This window comes from Mustela nivalis (genome assembly GCF_964662115.1).
Source record: "Mustela nivalis genome assembly, chromosome: 9".
NCBI lineage: Eukaryota > Metazoa > Chordata > Mammalia > Carnivora > Mustelidae > Mustela > Mustela nivalis.
The window spans coordinates 84,240,472-84,260,075 of record NC_139028.1 but is presented as its reverse complement, the minus strand read 5'-3'; the positions used below and the strand labels follow the sequence as shown (position 1 = coordinate 84,260,075).

At 36.6% G+C, this 19,604-nt stretch overlaps 1 protein-coding gene across 2 annotated transcripts in view; it reads right to left on the bottom strand.

Moving 5' to 3' along the window:
* Positions 1-590: 590 nt before the first annotated feature.
* The window catches only part of LUZP2 (leucine zipper protein 2), a 455,081-nt gene continuing 436,067 nt past the window's right edge, over positions 591-19,604 (bottom strand). For both annotated transcript variants that reach the window (XM_082749119.1, XM_082749118.1), the window contains exons 11-12: positions 4,899-4,985; positions 591-4,132 (exon numbers count right to left, since the gene is read on the bottom strand). In XM_082749119.1, the coding sequence (XP_082605245.1) occupies positions 4,028-4,132; positions 4,899-4,985 (192 nt within the window). In that variant the 3' untranslated portion in view covers positions 591-4,027. The remainder of the gene's footprint in view (positions 4,133-4,898; positions 4,986-19,604) is intronic.

Here is a 19,604-nt window from a genome sequence, read left to right as displayed (position 1 = left end):
CTTGAGGCGCCTGAGTGGCTCAGCGGGTTAAAGTTTCTGTCTTTGGCTCAGGTCATGATACCAGGGTTCTTGGATGGAGCCCCGCATCTGGCTTTCTGCTCAGTGGGGAGCCAGCTTCCTCCTCTCACTCTCTTTGCCTTTCTGCCTACATATGATCTCTGTCTGTCAAATAAATAAATAAATAAAATCTTAAAAAAAAAAGACATCTTATGATTCCCTGCTACCACACTAGAACAGGCTCGCTTCTGCTTCCTTTTTCTTCCCTTGCTGCTTCAGGTTCTGAATGAATTCATTCAACAAGTATTTCAGCACCTTCGAGGAGGTAGCTAGTTCTGCACACCTGAAACTCATTTGCAAACAAAAAATATAAAAATCTACAACATCCATTATAACAAAATGAAAAAAAAAAAAAACAACCACACCCTAAATAAAATGAAAGATTTCTGAGAGATGGGCAGGAGAGGTTGAAGACACTCCCAGGGTGACATTTCCCAAAAAGTTCTTACCTCTGGATACACAGAAGCAAGTACTATTTTTAATGTTAATATTTGCTTTTTCAACTAGTTGATGTAGGAAGATATACATGGTAGTCTTGGTAACAAATCTTTATTGAGGAAAAATAGGCCATCTTTCAGTAACTTTTATTCTTTACCATTGACCATTGATATATGTAACATAATCCAACAAATAGTTTGGGGGGATCCAAGACTGTACACATGACTAAGAAAACATCCCCTAAATAAACAAGTCTATGTTTTCCTAACTCTCTAGGTCTGCCCAGCTCAACTAACTCTATGGTATCAGTAATCATTTCAGCCTCTGCGACCTTTAATGCTACTTATAGTACCTGAGCTATAAGAATAAGATTCCATTAGAGCAAAGTTCAACAGATACTGTTTTAATCCAGCTCTCTGTACTGTAATCTAAAACAGTAAATGTCTACTTCTCACCTCTCTTAGACTTGTAATCCCGTATATTTTATGAAACAGAATTGTGTCTGAAATAGCATTATAATGCTAAACATATGCTTAAGGAATGATTAAAAAAAAAAGTTAGTCATCTAGTCTATTCAGTATTCAGAGATTTTAAGATCACACAGAAAACCACATCTAGATGAGTTACTGAATGAGTCACTTTTCTTCTGAGGCATGTTGGCATTGGATAGACAGTCAGCATTCAGGCCTTATACATTTTAGGCACTCATCCAATTTACATATAATGTAATGCATAGAAAAGGAAAAACAAAGTCCAAAATGAACTCCTAACTTAGAATGGCTATATAGCATAGATTAATATTTTAAAATAACTAGAGAAGTATGTTTTTGTTAGTTTCATTAGTACTTATATTAAAACAAGTTTATTCCATTGGAAAAAGTATATTTGTTTTTCAATAGGAGTCAATTTATATTCTGCAAATCTTTAGTAATCTTTTACTGCTTACCATTACAGGCATGTAATAGAATTACACTACCTGAATTTAACATGTCAGTTAATATTTCCTTCCGCGTGAGGGTAGTTAGGCTATGAATGTTAACGCCTCAAAAACAACATCGATTTATCTAACTGTTAATTAAAAGAAATAATAAGAGACAGCATCTCTTTTATGGACAAAACCGCACATGTAAGTAAAGCATTTTAAACCTTTTGGATGCTATTTTAAAGCAATTAAAGAATTGAAAAAAATAAAACGCATTCATTAAAGTCACATAATACACTAAAAAAAAAAAAAGGAATTCTGTGCTTTGACTATTAAAAGGAACTTGCATAATATTTCTTAAAAGTATTTATAAAGCACTTCTGCTACGATACTTTTTTGTTTTGAAACAAATAATGCAACGCGTAAACCACAGTCAACTCTGAAGGATGCATAATGATATCTGTTATACATTATACTCATGGAAAGCCCACTTGATCATGCCAGTAATTAAGAGAAACACATTGATTATTGTCACATATTAGATATTTAGAGCTTGGGAAAAATAATTTACAAGTGAAACTGTTGAAATTTGATTAATATTAAGCTAAATTCTCATCTTTCAGCATCTTATAAAAATTTCAGAAAATATCAGTTCGATTCTCTTTTTATTAGTTTCAAAGTTGCCTCAAAACATGTGCTAAGGTGAAATGGTGATTAAGTTTCCATAGGGTCCATGGAGGGAAATTGGAGCATGGGATGGGTTTGGGGAAGTGAACCTAAATTAAAATAAATTAGCAGCTTTCCTTCTATAATCTGGAGCTGGTTAGGGTTTCTGGGTACAGTGGGGAAATTATGAGGAACAGAACTCAGAAACTAGCAATACTCCATCTCATAGAATTAAAAGAGTATTAGAGCTAAGTCATCAGAGGAAAATTTGGACCTTGATTTTTTTTTCTTCTATCCTGGTCACTTTGTTTGAAACCTCTAAGGACCATCTATAAAATAAATTCTCTCTCTCTTTTTTTTGGGGGGGGGTAGCTTGAAATCTTAAAAAAAAAATACAGATAAATGACACTGAATTACTCCATAAGTATAACTGTCACGTGGTTATATCACAATAATACTTATAATATTTATGATAGTTTGACATTCCTCCAAACCACTCTTGGACTACATCACTGAGATCAAAGGTGTGCCATTATATATCAGAATTTAAGGTCATCCATTAATTACAGATTTCCTCCCTCCCTCCCTCCCTCCCTCCTTCCATTTCTCCTTCCTTCCTCCCTCCTTCCCTTCTTTCCTTCCTTCCTTCCCTCCCTTCTTCTCTCCCTTCCTTTCTTAAATTAACAATATCTTCTAAGATGCAGTGCTCCAAATACATTAACTTGGAGATCCATTCTATAAAACCAATTGTTATGTATGCTTTATGTGTTTGCAAAATGGATCTAGTCAGTAGAAGCAAATATATTCTGTGCACACAACCTAACTGAATCATTTAATGCATTAATTTGGGTCTTTAAGTTTGATGCTATCAATCCTATCTATCAGACTATTACTCATGTATCAATTCCTATTGATCATGAGCTACATTTTAGATGATTCAGGAGTGCATTTATTTGATTAGTGGTATTTCTATGGAGAGACCCAACTTCAGCGATGATCACAGCTGTTGACATGTTTTAGTAATACATTTGTTTTCAAAATATACAAATCTGGGTTCATTGGTTCTACATGGCTGTTTTACTTTCATCAACTCCCCATTTTAAAATGTGTATTATCTGCTTGCATATTTCTGTTTTGCAACCCTCTTGTCATCTCACATTCCACTACCCAATTTCGCACACACACACACACACACACAAAATCTTGCCAAGCATTTCAAAGAACTCAATTCCTAACTTGGAGTAATGTCCAGCAGACAACCATAGGGATGTGTCTATAGAATGCCAAAAAAGATCTTGTTAATTGTGTCAGAAATTCAGTCATTCATCCAGATATTTTGTCTACATCATACTAAACATGTTTAATGAATTCTGTTAGTTGACTAAAAATCTGACAGAATTGTCTTGACTTTATTTAGACATGGTTCAAAATAATAATAAGAATGGCAATAAACACCCTCAAATAAACAATATATTCAGGTTGGCACAGATTCCAACCGTAAAGTGACTCCCATTGGCCAATGTGGAACAGAATCTTTATGATCTGGTTGCAATTTGGATTCTAAGAATGCCAAGGATCCACAAAATTTTTATCATCCTCCAGTTGAATTCAAAACTAGATCATAAAGAACTAGATACCCAATGAACCAGAAGGATTAAATGTTGTTCACTGCATTTGAGTTCAGAACTGACCAATTGATGCTGGGCAATTTACTGATGACAATGACTATTTATGACTGTGGATATCCATTTTAATTAGGTTATTGCTTAAGGATCATAATTGGCCTGGAATCTCTTGGAAAATTTGTAGACTACTTTATATAAAGTTACAGAAAATTGTGAAAAAGTTGCATGCTTTAAAAACTTAGTATTTCCATCAAGCCTGTGGTTTGAAAAGAGTATGAAGATAATCATAAGTGATGTTTTTAACACAGTTTCTTGATATTTACAGTATTTTTTCTTCTCTAGTTGCCCTCCCTTCAAAGCTGGTCAATTGTTTTTCCGGGGTTTTTTTCACCTCACATTCAGTACAAGGAGGCATTTGCAATTTCTGTCAAACAATACAGAAAAGACAATTAGAATAGTTAAAATAAATATATGTTTAAGGTAAAAATTAAAATTCTAACAAAAGTAATATAAATTTGTATATGTCAACAAATACAGAAAATGAATGCTAGACTGAAATAAAATAAATGTAAACTTGTTAATACTTTTATTTCATGGAAGTATATAAAATACTGTTTACAAATGGCAAGACAGTTCAAAAACTATTTTGTGAAGACTTTAGCTAAACCATTCAACTCTGATTAATCTAACCCAAACGTTAAGAAATTTTGTGTTAAGTGAAATGATCCCTAGGAATTGCTATGATGTAATATATTTGGTTAAATATAGAACAGTACAGAAGGGAGTTCAGAATTAAGCTCCTGAATTGTGTTTGCTGTTTGTTTTTGTTGGGGATATATAATTCTTGCTATGTCCTCTGTTTCCCCAAATCCCTCCTTTTATCTTTTTTTGTTCCATAAAGAATAGACGCATGCTTTTTGTTATCTGTTTATTTTTGTTTCGTGTGCGTGTGTGTGTGTGTGTGTGTGCGCTGGGGGCTGTACCTCCCTCACCCTGTTCTTCTGAGGACCTCAGATGATCAAACCAAAAGCTCAGTGGCTGGCACAGTGCTCATAGAAAGTCCAGAGGCCCTAGGTGAAGGAAGCATGTCCTATCACTTAACACAACATCCCTGCTTCAGCTAGAGAAAATCACTGGACCCAAAGGATTTGAGTTCTTCCTGACAAAATCAAAACAAACAAATAAAATACCTTTGGGGCAGTCACTGGCTCTGCAGTAGCATTGATTAGGGGAACGACTTTGTGCTTCGTTGAGCAGGTCCTGCCCTCTTGTAAAAGCTGCAAATGAAAATAGATCAATGTAGTTAAATTAAATGAAGGAGGGGATAGAAAGATTCCCTTGAATTCTTCTGACTGAGAAACTTCCTTTACTTTGACGCAAGCTGAAAGGGCAAGCTAGAGACAAAATAAACTCATCACGTCCTGAGTGGGAACCCAAGGAAAGAACGAGCACTCACAGGTGGTTTGGGGATCTTCGTGATGCTTATGAAAATCAGCTACTACAACAAAATTCCGTTCCAGTGGAAAGCTCTTTCATTGCAAAAGCAGTTCAACTGAAGTAAAGAATTATAGAACTGTTGTATCTGTGACACATCTGGACTCAAAGACTTAGATCTGTCGGTGGCCCGTACACCTGCAGGAACAGGAGTACCGCAAGCCCCGAAGCAATTTTAACAGTCTAGTCAACAACTGTCTAGCAAAAACTCCTGGGTACCTTAAAAAAGATCTTATTTTGAAAAATAAAATCTTATATTTTACTAATGAGGAATTCTCATCTTCTTTATTAGCCTCAACAGTTTTGAAGAAGAACTGCTGGCCGCGTATTCCAATTGGGGTTCGTTTCCATTTTAACCAAGGGTAAAATATTTTCTTTCCCTTCCTTCCCTTTCTGCCGTGCTCTCTGCTTCTCTCCTTCCCTCCCTGTTTTCCTTCCTTCCCTGTCTGCTTCTCTTCTCTTCCCCCCTTTCCATACTGTCTTTCATTCTTCCTCCCTCCCTTTTTTCTCTTCCTCTTTATTTATTTATTTTTTTTTTAAGATTTATTTATTTGAGAGTGAGAGAGCAAGAGTGGGGTGAGGGGCAGGGGGAGAAGCAAGCTCTGTGCTGAGCAGGGAGTCCCACGCGGGGCTTGATTCCAGGACTCCGGGATCATGACCTGAGTCCAAGGCAGATGCCTAACTGACTGAGCTAAACAGGCATCTCTTCTTAATCTTTATTTTAAACATATTTTCAAAGTAACTACAAACACTGTTAATTGTAAGACTATGCTTCTTTTTGCGGGGTGGCGGTGATTTCTTCTAATCCTTTCCATGTGTACAGCAGAGCCCAGGAGTCGAAGAGTCCATAGCCACTGGGTAGCTCTGAACTTGAACAAGTCCGTTTGTTTCCTTGGGATCTGACAGTAAGGAGGAGACCAAAATGGCCTTCAAAACCCAACGTCTTATAAATTCCACAAGTAGATGACAACTAGAGAGGTTCTACAGGAGGCTTAATCTAGTCCAATTCAGATTTTAGAGCAAAGTTCTTTTCATATGCTTCCTATTCTGGCACTGTATTGCTCTTAGTGGAATACACACTACATTCCTTTACCATTCCATGCCTATACGTATGCCAGCCACCTCACCTTCCTCAAAGTCTCTCTCCACTGTGACATCCTGACAACCAGCTATTCATGCCTTCCCTAGAATGTCATTTCCACCAGTAGATGCACTCAGTCATACTTTCCTGCTCTAAAGGTACAGTGCATATAAAAACTGGATCACTTAGCAATGTTTTTATATGTATAAGCATGTCTAGCTGCTTAATATATATTAAGATCCTTGAAGATAGAGGTGACATTTATCAGCTGTACCTTCCAGCTTGAGGCCAACAGATAACAAGGAGCCAATATGAAATCTCTGAATAAATAATAATGAAAATATGATTGGCTATGAAATTCATTGCTTATGAAAATATTTTAATCCTTCAGAATTTCAATAAACACCTGATTTTTTATATGATCAGATTTGTTTGTTTGAGACTCCAAAATGGTTACAAAGAGTCCCTTTTTCTATAGAAGCCTACAGTATAGTAGCAAAGTAAGATAACAACTATAATAATAGAAATCAGTAGTCAAAACCCTATCCCAAAGAATTGTAGGCAGAGGCACAGAGAAACCTTGTACACTAATTAACATGCTTGTTTTTATGTTCTGTAGGTTTGAATTACAACTGGGCTCTAAAATTTCTTTAGAATGTTATAGTTATTCTACTTTTGTTGTGATAATACAACTGGCTTGCATTTAGCCTTTGAGAAATTAGCAAATAATTGTATGCAATCAAGCTCAAAAAACATGATCAATGCAGAAAGTATCTTGAAAAGTATAAGCCTTCCCAAAATATATTTTAGAATAATGACATTTGTAGGTCTTACATGTTTGGGGGGAAAGTTTATCTAAACATTAAACAGTTGTATTTAAAGTAGTTCTTCTCAAGGCCTTTAGTATGCAATTTCCTAAAGTTCTGGTCTTCAATGACTTGTCCACATAATTACATAAGGTGATTGTTAAAACATAACACTCCTGGGTGGTAGTTCAGTCCAGTGACTATGGGGTTTGCATTTTTAATCAACACTTCAATAATTCAAATGCACAGTCAAATTTGAAATTCACTTCTTCATAATGCACAAATACATTACAAATCTCTTAGAAGGACATAGAGCAATTTCCTAAATCTATTTAACCTCAAAACACTGTCTTGTGGGGTACTTCACTTGAGGTCATTCTCATGAGGAAGAGACTAGGATTTGCAGTGGAGTTTTTTCTTTCATTAATGCAAGCATAGCTGACTATTTCAGACAAGGCTTTGATCATCTGAACAATGAAAACTTATTAAACTTCAACATTAAAGAAACTGTTATATGGCTGAAAGATAATGTGAACTTTTTTTGATACTTTGATCTTCTAATAAACACTACCTTTAAATTTATTTATTTATTTTTTCTGTGCCTCACAGGCACTGTAGAAATTTCATAGACATAAATTTCATAAAATTCTTCGTGTTTCTCAGAGAGGCAACAGATGTAAGAGCAACATAATTATAACTTGCAGGTATCATGCCTTAATAAGCATCTTATTCAACCCTGTAGCCACTGATACAGTGCACATTCATTGGTGAGAACACAAAGGGGGTGTTTCTTCATGGAACCCTCTCCCATTGGTTGCCAACATTACCCAGGCTGAAGCTTTGGGAGTAAAATAGACTTTGGTTTGAGGTTTAGCTCTAATGTCTATTCATTGGTGATCTTGATAAAATAACTCAATAAGTTACTTATCTCTGGGCCTCAGTTCTTCAGCTGTAAAATGGAGCTACTTCACAGAATTATTATGAGAAAACATACAGAAATATTCAGTATAAATTCTAACAATAAACATTCTCCCCTTTCTCCCTCTTCTACTTTCTTTCATATTAGTATTAGCGTTGTTAAGGAGTACACACCAACCATTACAATGAGTGACACTGACATTACACATGAGGCATGGGGCAGAATCAGCAGTCATGTAATTCCCACACACAGAAGTGAAAGAGGGAAGAAGGGGGAGAGAGAAGAAAATGGAGACATGAGTGCTGATTTGGAGGGAGGCAAAATCACTTAGGGCTAATGCTTCTCTTTGATCTATAGATAAAAATAATAATAAAATTAACACAATGGTTTTTTGGGGGGAAGGCGAGGAAAAAAGACGAGAGAGGCCCCTGAGTGGCTCTGTCAGTTAAGTGGCTGACTCTTGGTTTCAACTCAGGGCATGATCTCATGGGCGGTAAGTCAGAGCCCTGCTTTTGGACTCCCCACTCTGGGGTGGGGCAGGGGGAATCTGTTTGAAAGATTCTCTCCCTCTGCTCCTCCCACCACGTGCATGTAGGCGTGACCACACACTCTCTCTCTAATAAATAAGTACGTCTTTTTAAAGAAAGGATGAGAAAAATAGAAGTTTCAAGGTATGGAAAATGATGTTGATACATTTAAAGCTTCATCCAATGAAACACAGGCTTGAGATTGCTACTGGCCAACTCCTTAATTTTGCTCTTGTGACTCCATGAGCAGGACCTAGTTAACACTTGCTAGACTCCTGACCCATGGAAAGTGAAAGATAATTAGTGTCTCTTACAGCCATTCACTCCATGATGATTGGTAATTGGAAACTAATACAGATATTATGGCAAAAGACCTTTATGTGATATCACGTGAGCCTGACATAACTTACTGTATTGCTTTACCTTTGTTTTGAAAATTGAACTATAGTTAATGTATTGATTCCATACTTTGTGAAGGTAGGTGGTAGTTAAATTGTAAATAAAAACTCTTTGGGGGGTTATAATTTAAAAATAAATGTGGAACGCCAGGGTGGCTCAGTTGGTTAAGCCTCTGCCTTTGGCTCAGGTCCTGGGATCGAGTCCCACATTGGGCTCTCTCTGCTCAGTGGGGAGCCTGCTTCCTCCTCTCTCTCTGTCTGCCTCTCTGCCTTCTTGTGATCTCTCTCTGTCAAATAAATAAATAAATTCTTTAAAAAAATAAAAATAAATGTGTGAACTTAATATAAGATGTTTTTTAAAAAAATGTAATAATAACAGATAATCTCTTTCCCAATTCTTTTTTTTTAAAGGTTTTATATATTTATTTATTTGACAGATCAGAAGTAGGCAGAGAGGCAGGCAGAGAGGGAGAGTAGGGGAAGCAAACTCCCTGCTGAGCAGAGAACCTGATGCGGGGCTTGATCCCAGGACCCTGGGATCATGACCTGAGCTGAAGGCAGAGGCTTTAACTGACTGAGCCACCCAGGCGCCCCATCTTTCCCAATTCTTTCTCCCAGTGTCTTTGTGGCTATTAATATTGCTGGCTCTTTCACTGTCTTAAAATTCTCTGTTTAATAACCGTCCTCCTTTCACATTTTATTATCTAATCTCTTTGTCCCCCTTCATCTCAACCCCTCATATTTACACATGAGGAGATAAACAGCTCTATAATGCTCTCAAGGCCATAAAGGTATTGTTGCCAATTAAACCCACGTCCACCTCGCTGTGAATGAGGGATTTTTTTTAAGATTCTATACTACTTTTTTCTCACATTATTATTTACCTTTATAACATCTTAATTTATAACATTAATTTATAACATCTTAATTGCCATGTTACATTTTATAGCTTTACTAAAGACATGATTTTTAACACAAAATATTCCTGGGGTGGGAGAACACATCAAAGCTAACAGTGTTGAGGCCAGGAGATAGTCACTACTGAGAGATAAGTAGAATAGGGATGGTTCACAGAAGAACTTGTAGGCCAAGCAGTGATATGTATATTCAATTTTGCAATTATGAGAGACAGGATACTGTAAATATCCTGCAATGATATGCCTAGTTATCAAAGGAAGTTTATAAGCCAATGCTTTCTCTATGTTGGAATCTAAAGAGATTAGTAAATCTTTAAAAAAAAGAAAAAAGATAAAAGAAAGAAAAGAAAAGGTACGTCTGCCTGGCTCAGTTCATTAAGATCCACCTTTGGCTCAGGTCATGATTTCCAGAGTCCTGGGATAGAGTCCCCACATCAGGCTCCTTGCTCAGAAGGGAGCCCGATATTCCCTCTGCCTGCCGCTCCCCCTGCTTGTGTACATGTACTCTCACTGATAAGTATTTTAAGTAAATAAGTAAATAAATCTTTAAAAAAAAAAAGAGAGATTCATTAATAGGGCTCTAAAGTGTACAGTCCATACAGCACTGCTTAAAAAACACCATCCCTCACTCAGGTCATGATCTCATGGGTAATGTCACTGAGCCCCACATCTGCGTTGGGCTCTGCACTCAGTGGGGAGTTTGCTTGAATATTCTCTCCCTCTGCCCCACCCCCCATCATGCATGCATGCATTCTTTCTCAAATAAATAAATAAATCTTTAAAAAACAAACAGCCAAACCAAACCAAAACAAAACCCTCCATCCCTCACCAGAACCTTCTTCCCCCAGCGACAGTTTTGTATCTACCATTTTTATGAGCACTTGTCTGTCATTCACACTGTACCAGAGACCACTAGGACCCATCAGGCCTCTCCCTTTTCCTTCAAGTCACAAGGGTGACAGGAAATTGAAACTTGGTTAAATGTTTCAGAAATTAGATTTAAATACTCAAAGATCTGGCGTTGGAGTTTCAGAACTTATTTCATGAGTCCATTACTAAACTGAATCACGCAACGGAAAGAACAGTAACAAAAAATGTCCATATTCAAATGGTTTGCATTCTGTGTGTGTCTGAAACTTCTACACTACCTGCCATCAAAATATGTTTAACTTCTCATCACAGCTCAACTCAAGAGATAGTAAATCTTGACACTTTTCCCCTCATAAGCATTGGTCAGAATCTAAGAAAAGTAACAAGAACAACAACATGTAATATAGCTTAATTGTTACATATACATTCAGGAGAGCTCATTGTTTGGGGGTTCTGTTATCTTGGCTTGCAGAATTGAAACTTGCAGATGAGCGCAGCTGACAATCTTTCCATGGGTAAGTCGGTAAACCATTTTTTATTAAAGTAATTCAGTATGTTAGACTCTAATCTCCTCTATCTTTCAGAAATCATGGGGTTTATCCTTTTATTTCCTTCCTAGATTATTGAACTAAACTATCCAATTCTCTCTAACCTTATTTTCTCCAATCCATCTGCCACTCAACCTCCAGAAAAGTCTTCCTAACATATTTCATCATGCCAACTCTCTGCATAAAAGAATCAATCAAATCAAAACAAATTAGAAAAATACCACCTATACACAAATTTGTGATTTCCCATTGCCTATAAAGTACAGAAGACTGGGGAGATGGATGGGATGAGGAATTTGGAGACTGTTTTCTTAAACAAGGGAGATGTGATATAGGAGTGTGGCCTTCAGACTCACCTTGATGAACTACAGCCAAGCCTCAGAAGACAAATGACTGGGCATTAAGAGAATGAGTCTCTGCTGTCACTTACTCAGGCTCATAGATTTTCTTTTTATTACTGTTGTTAAATACACACCCATATACAGTACTTTTTTTCCCCACTGACTTTATTTTTTTTTTGCCTCGTTCCCCAATACTTCCTAGAATAATTACTGACTTTCATTCTTTTAATTCTTTCTGGTACAATCTGGAGTAGAACTTCCAATCATGTAAAGAAGTGAAAAGTACTATTTTACACAAGAGATTTTATGACTCAACAGAATAAGGTAATGGTTAAACCTGTGGGCTAAGAAGTCCGTCTTATTCAAATCCTTAAATCTAAGGCTTATTAGCTTCGTGGTCTGCAATAAATGATTCATTTTTTCCCTCAATCTAAAGATCCCTATTTGTAAAATGTAGAACAATATTATTTTATAAATGTGTGTAAAGATTATGTAAGAGAATGACTTGAAGCACTTAACTCAGGGCCTCTTACTATTAAGGTCTCAATATCCTGTAGTAGCAATGATGATAATGAAGGTAACAGTAAATTTGTAAATCACCTGGAACAAAGTACCTGATACATATAAGATACTCTATAAACATACCATATCATATAGTCAATTCATCATGCTGGAGCCAACAATACATGCATAATTTTTGTTTGTTTCCTTGTTTGACAGAAAAAAAATAGCTTACTATTATAATGATGACTTATAATTTTTTGGTGTAATTAGGTCATGTCATTTTTTTTCAATGACATGAGAATGGCACTGTATTAATGCAAATGCATCTGAAAAAGTTCCTGTAGAATTACTTTTCCTTCCAAACTGTGTGAGCCACACAATTATTTGATGAAAAAGTAGTGTCAGGGAGTCTGACACAGGGCTCGATCTCATGATCCTGAGATCACAACCTGAGCTGAAATCATGCTGGAGACCCAACTGACTGAGCTACCCAGACATCCCAAGGACCTTCATTTTAATGTGGAAATACCAGGTTTGGGAGCCATGTGTAAGTAAATTTGAGTCCCAATTCCACCTCCCATGTCTGTGACAATGGGATAAGTTAATAAACATTGAGTTTCCTAGACTTTAGTATTTTATAAAAGAATAAAGTTAAACACTAATAATAAACATCAGGACCGTCAGCTTCAAATTTTGACACTGGAATAAATAAAGCAACCAAACAAACACACTCCTATATTTCAACAGTGTTTGAGAAAAGAAAGAGCATTTTAATACCAAAATATATCTAAAGGATCCAGAGTCAAAGGGAATTATTCTTGAGAGGCAGAGGGAGACACAGAGAGAGAGAAACAGAGAGAGATTGATTGGCTCATGGAAAATACATTAATATTTTGTTATTTGACTCTTTATTCATCTTCTACAACTTTGAACTTCATCCCAGGCTGGCATTTGCCAATAGAATGAAGTCTGGAAAATACCAACTTAACCTTGCTTTTTCCTCATTTGTGAATGTGGATACTAATGCTGGTATTCAAAAGTGATATCAGTGTGAAATGAGATAAAACAGGGAACTTGGCTAGATGCATGGAGTGAAGAGTTAGGCCATCCCAGGTTAGAATTCCTATAGCCTTTACAAGCTGTTTGGAATTGGAAAAGTTACTTTATCTTCCCGATAAAGTAAGATATCTTATCTATAAGGTAATCAAAATAGGATCTATTTGAGAGGGTTGCTGGAAGAGATTAAATTAAATTAAATTTATTAGATTAAATTAAAATATATAATTGTTCTTAATGGAGTATCTTACACAGTATAGGTGCTCAGTTAAGTTTGGTTTCTATCCTTTCTTTTCCTTCCTCAGCTTCTGCTTCCTTCAATCAAAATGTCTCTCTTTTGTCAGTAAATATTTGGATCCTATGCGAATGGAAACACTGATACTCAGTCACTTCAATTTTACAACCCTGGTATGAACACACTGACCCTGGTCATTAGAGAATTTTGACGCTGCCAAAGACTTTGCTGTCGCCACTCCTCCCCCCAAGTCTGTGGCTCTTTCTGTCTCGTCTTGTCTCATTCTTTTCTGTTTATGATCTAACAGGGCAAGAAAAAGAAAGTCTTATTAACCTACTGTTCATTAATACTAAATAGCTTTAAACTTGGATGCCTTTATTTTTTTTTGTTTTGTTTTTCCCCTCCTCAATGCAAAATCATCAGATCACTCTAACTAATTTAACCTGGGCACTGAGTTGTCTTAAAAGATTTTCATTATGGGGCGCCTGGGTGGCTCAGTCAGTTAAGCATCTGCCTTTGGCTCAGGTCTTGATTCCAGTGTCCTGGGATGGAGCTGTACGTTGAAGGCCCACAAGGAGCCTGTTCCTTCTCCCTCTGAGCCTCCCCCCAACTCATGCTCATTCTCTCTCTCAAATAAATAAATAAAATCTTTTTCAAAAAATGATCTTCATTATGATACAGGCACGTCTTTGGCTTCAATGCAAATATCCCATTTAGAAATTATGAAAATAAAGTCATATTTAGAATGACCTTTTTAAAAGGGCACTTTTAAGAGTCTAGCTAAATTTCTATAATATTGCTGCTTCAGCATCCATTTTGTGTGGCTTAGAGGTCTGTGGGGACCTGGAAGTGACTCCAGCCTTTCTTAGGAGGGCAGGTCCCAGATAACAGCCAGCAGGGTCATAAGAAACTGTGAATTCCTGATATGACTTCCCCAAAGACCAGGGATCAAAGGCCTTTCCTGTCTGCTACCCTCCCCCTCCCACCCCCAACTTTGCGTTTTCTGTTCCTTAGATAAGTCTCTCCCTCTTTCCCCTTCTTCAGATCTTAACAAGACTCTGGTTCTGTTTAGCTTAAACTGACCTGTCAGGCCTAGCCAAGGACTCCCAAAGCACTCTACCCACGGACCCTAAAAAAACTACATGTGCCTCAGGTCCTGGGGCTCCTTTCTGCCTGCCCCCTGCCTTGACCTCCCCATGTGCCCAGTGACTTATGCATTGTACTTCCTCCAAAACTTGTGACTAATGAGGTCCTTTATTTCACTTTCCCTTGCCTTGTGATCCTTCTTGAACCAAGGCTCATTATTTAGCACCCCAGGGTTTGCTCTTAACAAATGTTCATTTAACAAAAATCACAAAATGGCTTATTCTGCATTTTGTTTATTTTAAATTACACTCTATTCCTTCTCTCGGAAATAATGAATAGTATTTTAAGAATTAAAGCTAATGGAATGAATTATCAGAAATTCATTTAAAGTCCTTGAGCTTACATCTCTGATCACTATAACTTTGGTATTAGTATTAAACATTTGGTCCTACTTCACAGGAGAGATTAGTTATAACAACTCTTATGATCTTTCCCTAAAACACTAAAAGAACTCAAACTAATTAATGCAAGATATAACTGGGAAATCTGAAATTCTACCAATAAAAAATACCTCTGGCAGGTACAGAGTCCAGTTGATTCTGCATATTTAAATAAAATATGTGACAGGGTAGATGCTAAAAAGAAGGAATTTTTCAAATATTAAGGAGAAAAAAATGGAATTAAGTGCCAAGTTACTTAAAAACACAAATATATTTTGGCTAAGTTTTTCTGTGATGCCACCTTTCTGCACTAATAATAATAAATTTGTCTACACTAATAATGTTAAATTTGTCATATTTATTCCAGAAGGATTATTTAGTACTTTATTTATTTACTTATTTTTCAGACCTTTTTTTATTCATTTGACAGAGAGCAACACAGCAAGAGAAGGAACACAACCAGGGGAAGTGGGAGAGGGAGAAGCAGACTTCCACCGAGCAGGGAGCCTGATGGGGGGCTTGACCCCAGGACCTTGGGGTCATGACCCGAGGCAAAGGAGCCACTTAATTGACTGACCCATCCAGGCGCCCCACTATTTATGAAATAGCTAAGCTTTTGAAAACCACAGCCTTGTCTAATTTCATAATTTTGGATGTTTTAGAGAAATATTAATATATACCTACTAAATGAGCATTTTGCTTGGTCCTGAAGAAAATACCAATATTTTTATAGTTTCTGTCCTGAAATTATTTATTATCGAATGCAAAATATGAACTCTGTGCAAATATTCAACATGCAAACTGGACTGCAATACAGGATGAAATACATGTATAAACCAAGCACTATGGGAACCAAGAAGAGAAAGCCATTTGGTGTTTTCAGGGAAGACAGGGGGAATCAAAGAATTATTACTTTTTAAAGATTTTACCCATTTATTTGAGTACAGAGAGAGCAATTGAGAAAGAAAGAGTGAGAAAGTGAGTGAGATCGAGCGAGGCAGAGAACACGTGCACAAGTAGGGTTTGGGAGGCGTAACGGGAGAGGAGAAGCAGATTCCTGCTGAGCAGAGAGTTGACATGGGGCCCAATCCCAGGACCCCGACATCATGACCTGAGCTAAGGCAGATGTTTAACTGAATGAGCCTCCCAGGTACCCAGGAGTCATTACTAAGTTAACCATTGTTATTATGCTTTCTATGCAATTTCTGATAAGAACTGACACTTCAGTTCACATTCTTGCAACTTTAAATCGATGCTATAGTAGGGTAACATGGAGATTTATACCTAACGAGCAAAACAGAAATCTGTTATGAAGACCTTATGAAACTATGTACCATTCTACTTTATCTGGAGGCATGACTGTCCCTTCTGGAAGGAACCACCCTAGCACAGTAACCTTGTATGAAGCCAACCTCTTCAGATGTCTGATGAAATGTAACCCAGAATGATAATGTTTGTTGTGTAGTCTCTAAGCTGAATTATAGCAGGCCATGTCTTGCTTAGAAAATTTTGTTAGTGCAGCATCTGCCAACCACTCATCAAGTCCATCAAATACTACACAATGAATACTGGATATAACAGCAAACTAGGATTTGTTAAATATCTACCAAAATTGTTTTAGCATAAAAAAAAGCTGGCATCATTTTCTACTCACAGCTCTAAGATTTATTTTCTGCACATTTCCCCCTCTCATTTCCCTAGTTAATACTTGCTGTTAAAGAAACTCCCTTTGGTGAGGGACTTGCAAGCAGGTGTGATAGGAAGAAAGAGAGCTTGTTCTCTCGATGCTAAACAAACTATTCTGCTTTTCATTTTCTCAGCACATTAAAAAAATTAAATGTTTGCCACCTATAGGAGTCACAAATATTGTGAAACACATTTACATTAGCATTAAGTCTTAATTCCTAAATGAAAATTAAAATTGAATGTGCAATGTTTTTAATTCTTGATTTGCTATTAAACAATATGAGACTCATTGGCAAATTTCAGACAAATGGGATGGAGCAGGTACATCCTTTGCTTTCCCCGTGTGTCTTTATTATTATCACTTAAGTAAAGCCTTTTTCAAAATAATTTAAACACACACCAAACTGATAGTCCAATATGATATTAAGGCTTTGGTGACCTACTTAAAATTTTCTAAGTCTACTAAAACAAAGGCAGAAGGCAAAAAATCCAAAGGGCATTTTCCTAGGTGACCCTTTCTGGCTTGCATAGGGCAGGATATGGAATGAACCCACAAGATATCTAAGAAAATGTATAATCTCCAATTCCAAGTTTGGGATCTTGACATTGAAAATATGAAGATCTCAGATATTTAAATTATGAAGCATCTTTTTAAGAATGAACTAATAAGGGTTTATGTAACTGAATACTGTGTATTTAATTTCATATCATATACAATTATCACGACAAACCTGTAAGAGACCAACATCAAATTTTCTTAGAACGTTTGCCAGGAAATTTTGACAGAAGAAAATCTAGGTAAATTAATTAGAACAATACACACTCCTGGGCTGTGCCCCAGATCTACTAATTAATAATAGATGGGAATGAAGCTTGACCACAAGCACTTTTACCAGCTGACCTGGTAAATCATAGGCATGCAAAAGTTTGAAAATCATTGATCTACATTATATAGATAAGGGATCTAGATTATAAAATCACTTGCCAAAAGTGTTAGAAAATAGGAAAGTTGGCATTAAAATCTAGGTTTTTTATAATTTCAAGGTTTTCTCTACTATATTGTTTAGTATCAGATCTACCAACAGGAATCAAAATGCATCTCTTCTGCTATTTTTTCCCAAGACATTGTATGTTCTCTCATCAGTTCTCAGTGAGGTTGCTGATGATCAAAGAATCCTGGAATTGAATGAGATGCTCACATGATAGCTCTTTTCCTCCATACTAGTCTTCATTTCCTAAGTACATCCAGAACAGTTGTTTTTCATTATTTTTTTAAAGATTTATTTATTTATTTGTTTGAGGGAGAGAGATAGCCAGTGGTGGTAGGGAGGAGGTAAGAAGGAGAGGGAGAGACAATCTTAAGTAGACTCCGCACTGAACACGGCTCCTGATGGAGTGCTGGATACCATAAGTCTGAGATCATGACCCAAGGGAAAACAAGAGTCAGATGCCCAACTGACTGTTCCAGCCAGGCACCCCGGCTTTTTGTTATTCAGTCATATAACACACTATGTCTTTCAGTGACTGATTCTGTGTTCTTATACTTTTCATTAAGAGTTCACTTTTATATTTGATTGAAATATTCTCCTTATAGCTGTTTTCACTGACAACATCTGGTTCTGCCCTGGAGAGTGACACTGAACAAGACTGCTCCTATTTCACATTATAGTTTTATTTCTTTTGAGAAATTGACTAAAATATACAATTCCAAAATATTTATTGAGGTTTTAGTTGAAAGGCATAGCTTTGCATAAAGGAATGGGTAGTGATAATTATTGAGGACCTGCTATGTGTCCATGATAAACTAGGTGTTAAGCTGGACTATCTCACTGGAACCTTTAACAAGTTATACAAGGTAGGCAACATTTATTTCCCTCCATCAGAGGAGGAAAATGAGCCTCAAAGGGGCTAAGCAGTCATGGCTACACATCAGGTAACTGGTTGAAACAGAAATGAAACTGACCAACATTATATACCAAATCTCCTCTTGAGCTTTTCCCCTCAAGCTCTAGTAGACACATGTCATTTGTTGTTGTTGAGCTTAACAGTGTCATTTCTAGAATGGAACATGCTTTATCAGTCTTGGCTGATAAGTAAAATCAGATAAGGGATTTCTCTTCCTTATTCTGGATATAGCATTACAATTATTTGAAATTAATACTGCAACTTCATGTAGTTGTTTTGCAAATGTCACCTCAGTTTGAGTTGGAGCTCATGGTCACTTGAAACTCTAATCTGTTACAAGATAAATATACAAAAAATTAATCCCATCTAAATGTTAGCAATTAACAGTCTGGAAATAAAATTAAGAAAACAACTCCACTCATAATAACATCAAAAGGAATTTAAAAATTAGGAATAAAGAAAATGAAGTGCAAGGCTTATACACTGAATTTTTTTTAAAGGTTTTATTTATTTATTTGACAGAGAGAGAGATATCACAAGTAGGCAGAGAGGCAGGCAGAGAGAGAGAGGGAGGAAGCAGGCCCCTTGTGGAGCAGAGAGCCTGATGTGGGGCTCGATCCCAGGACCCTGGGATCATGACCTGAGCTGAAGGCAGAGGCTTAACCCACTGAGCCACCCAGGTGCCCCAAGGCTTATACACTGAAAATCTGCAAAATATTTCTGAGGAGATTTTAAAAGATGTAAGTAAATGAAGAGATAACCAATGTTTATATATTGGAAGAATCAATATTGTAAGACAATAATTCTCCCCAAATTAATCTATAGGTTCAATGCAAATTCTGTCAAAATCCCAACAGTTTTTTTAATATTAAAATTAAAAAGCTGAACTTAACATTAACAAGAAAATGGAAGATATTAAAAATAGCCAAAGCAATCTTGAAGACAAGAACAAAGTAAAGGGAGTTTAACTTTCCAATCTCAAACTTGCCATAAAGCTACAGTAATTGAGAAAAGTATGGTACAGGCTTAAGGGTAGACATATAGATCAATGAAACAATTGAAGTAGAGAAGGGAATTCAGATT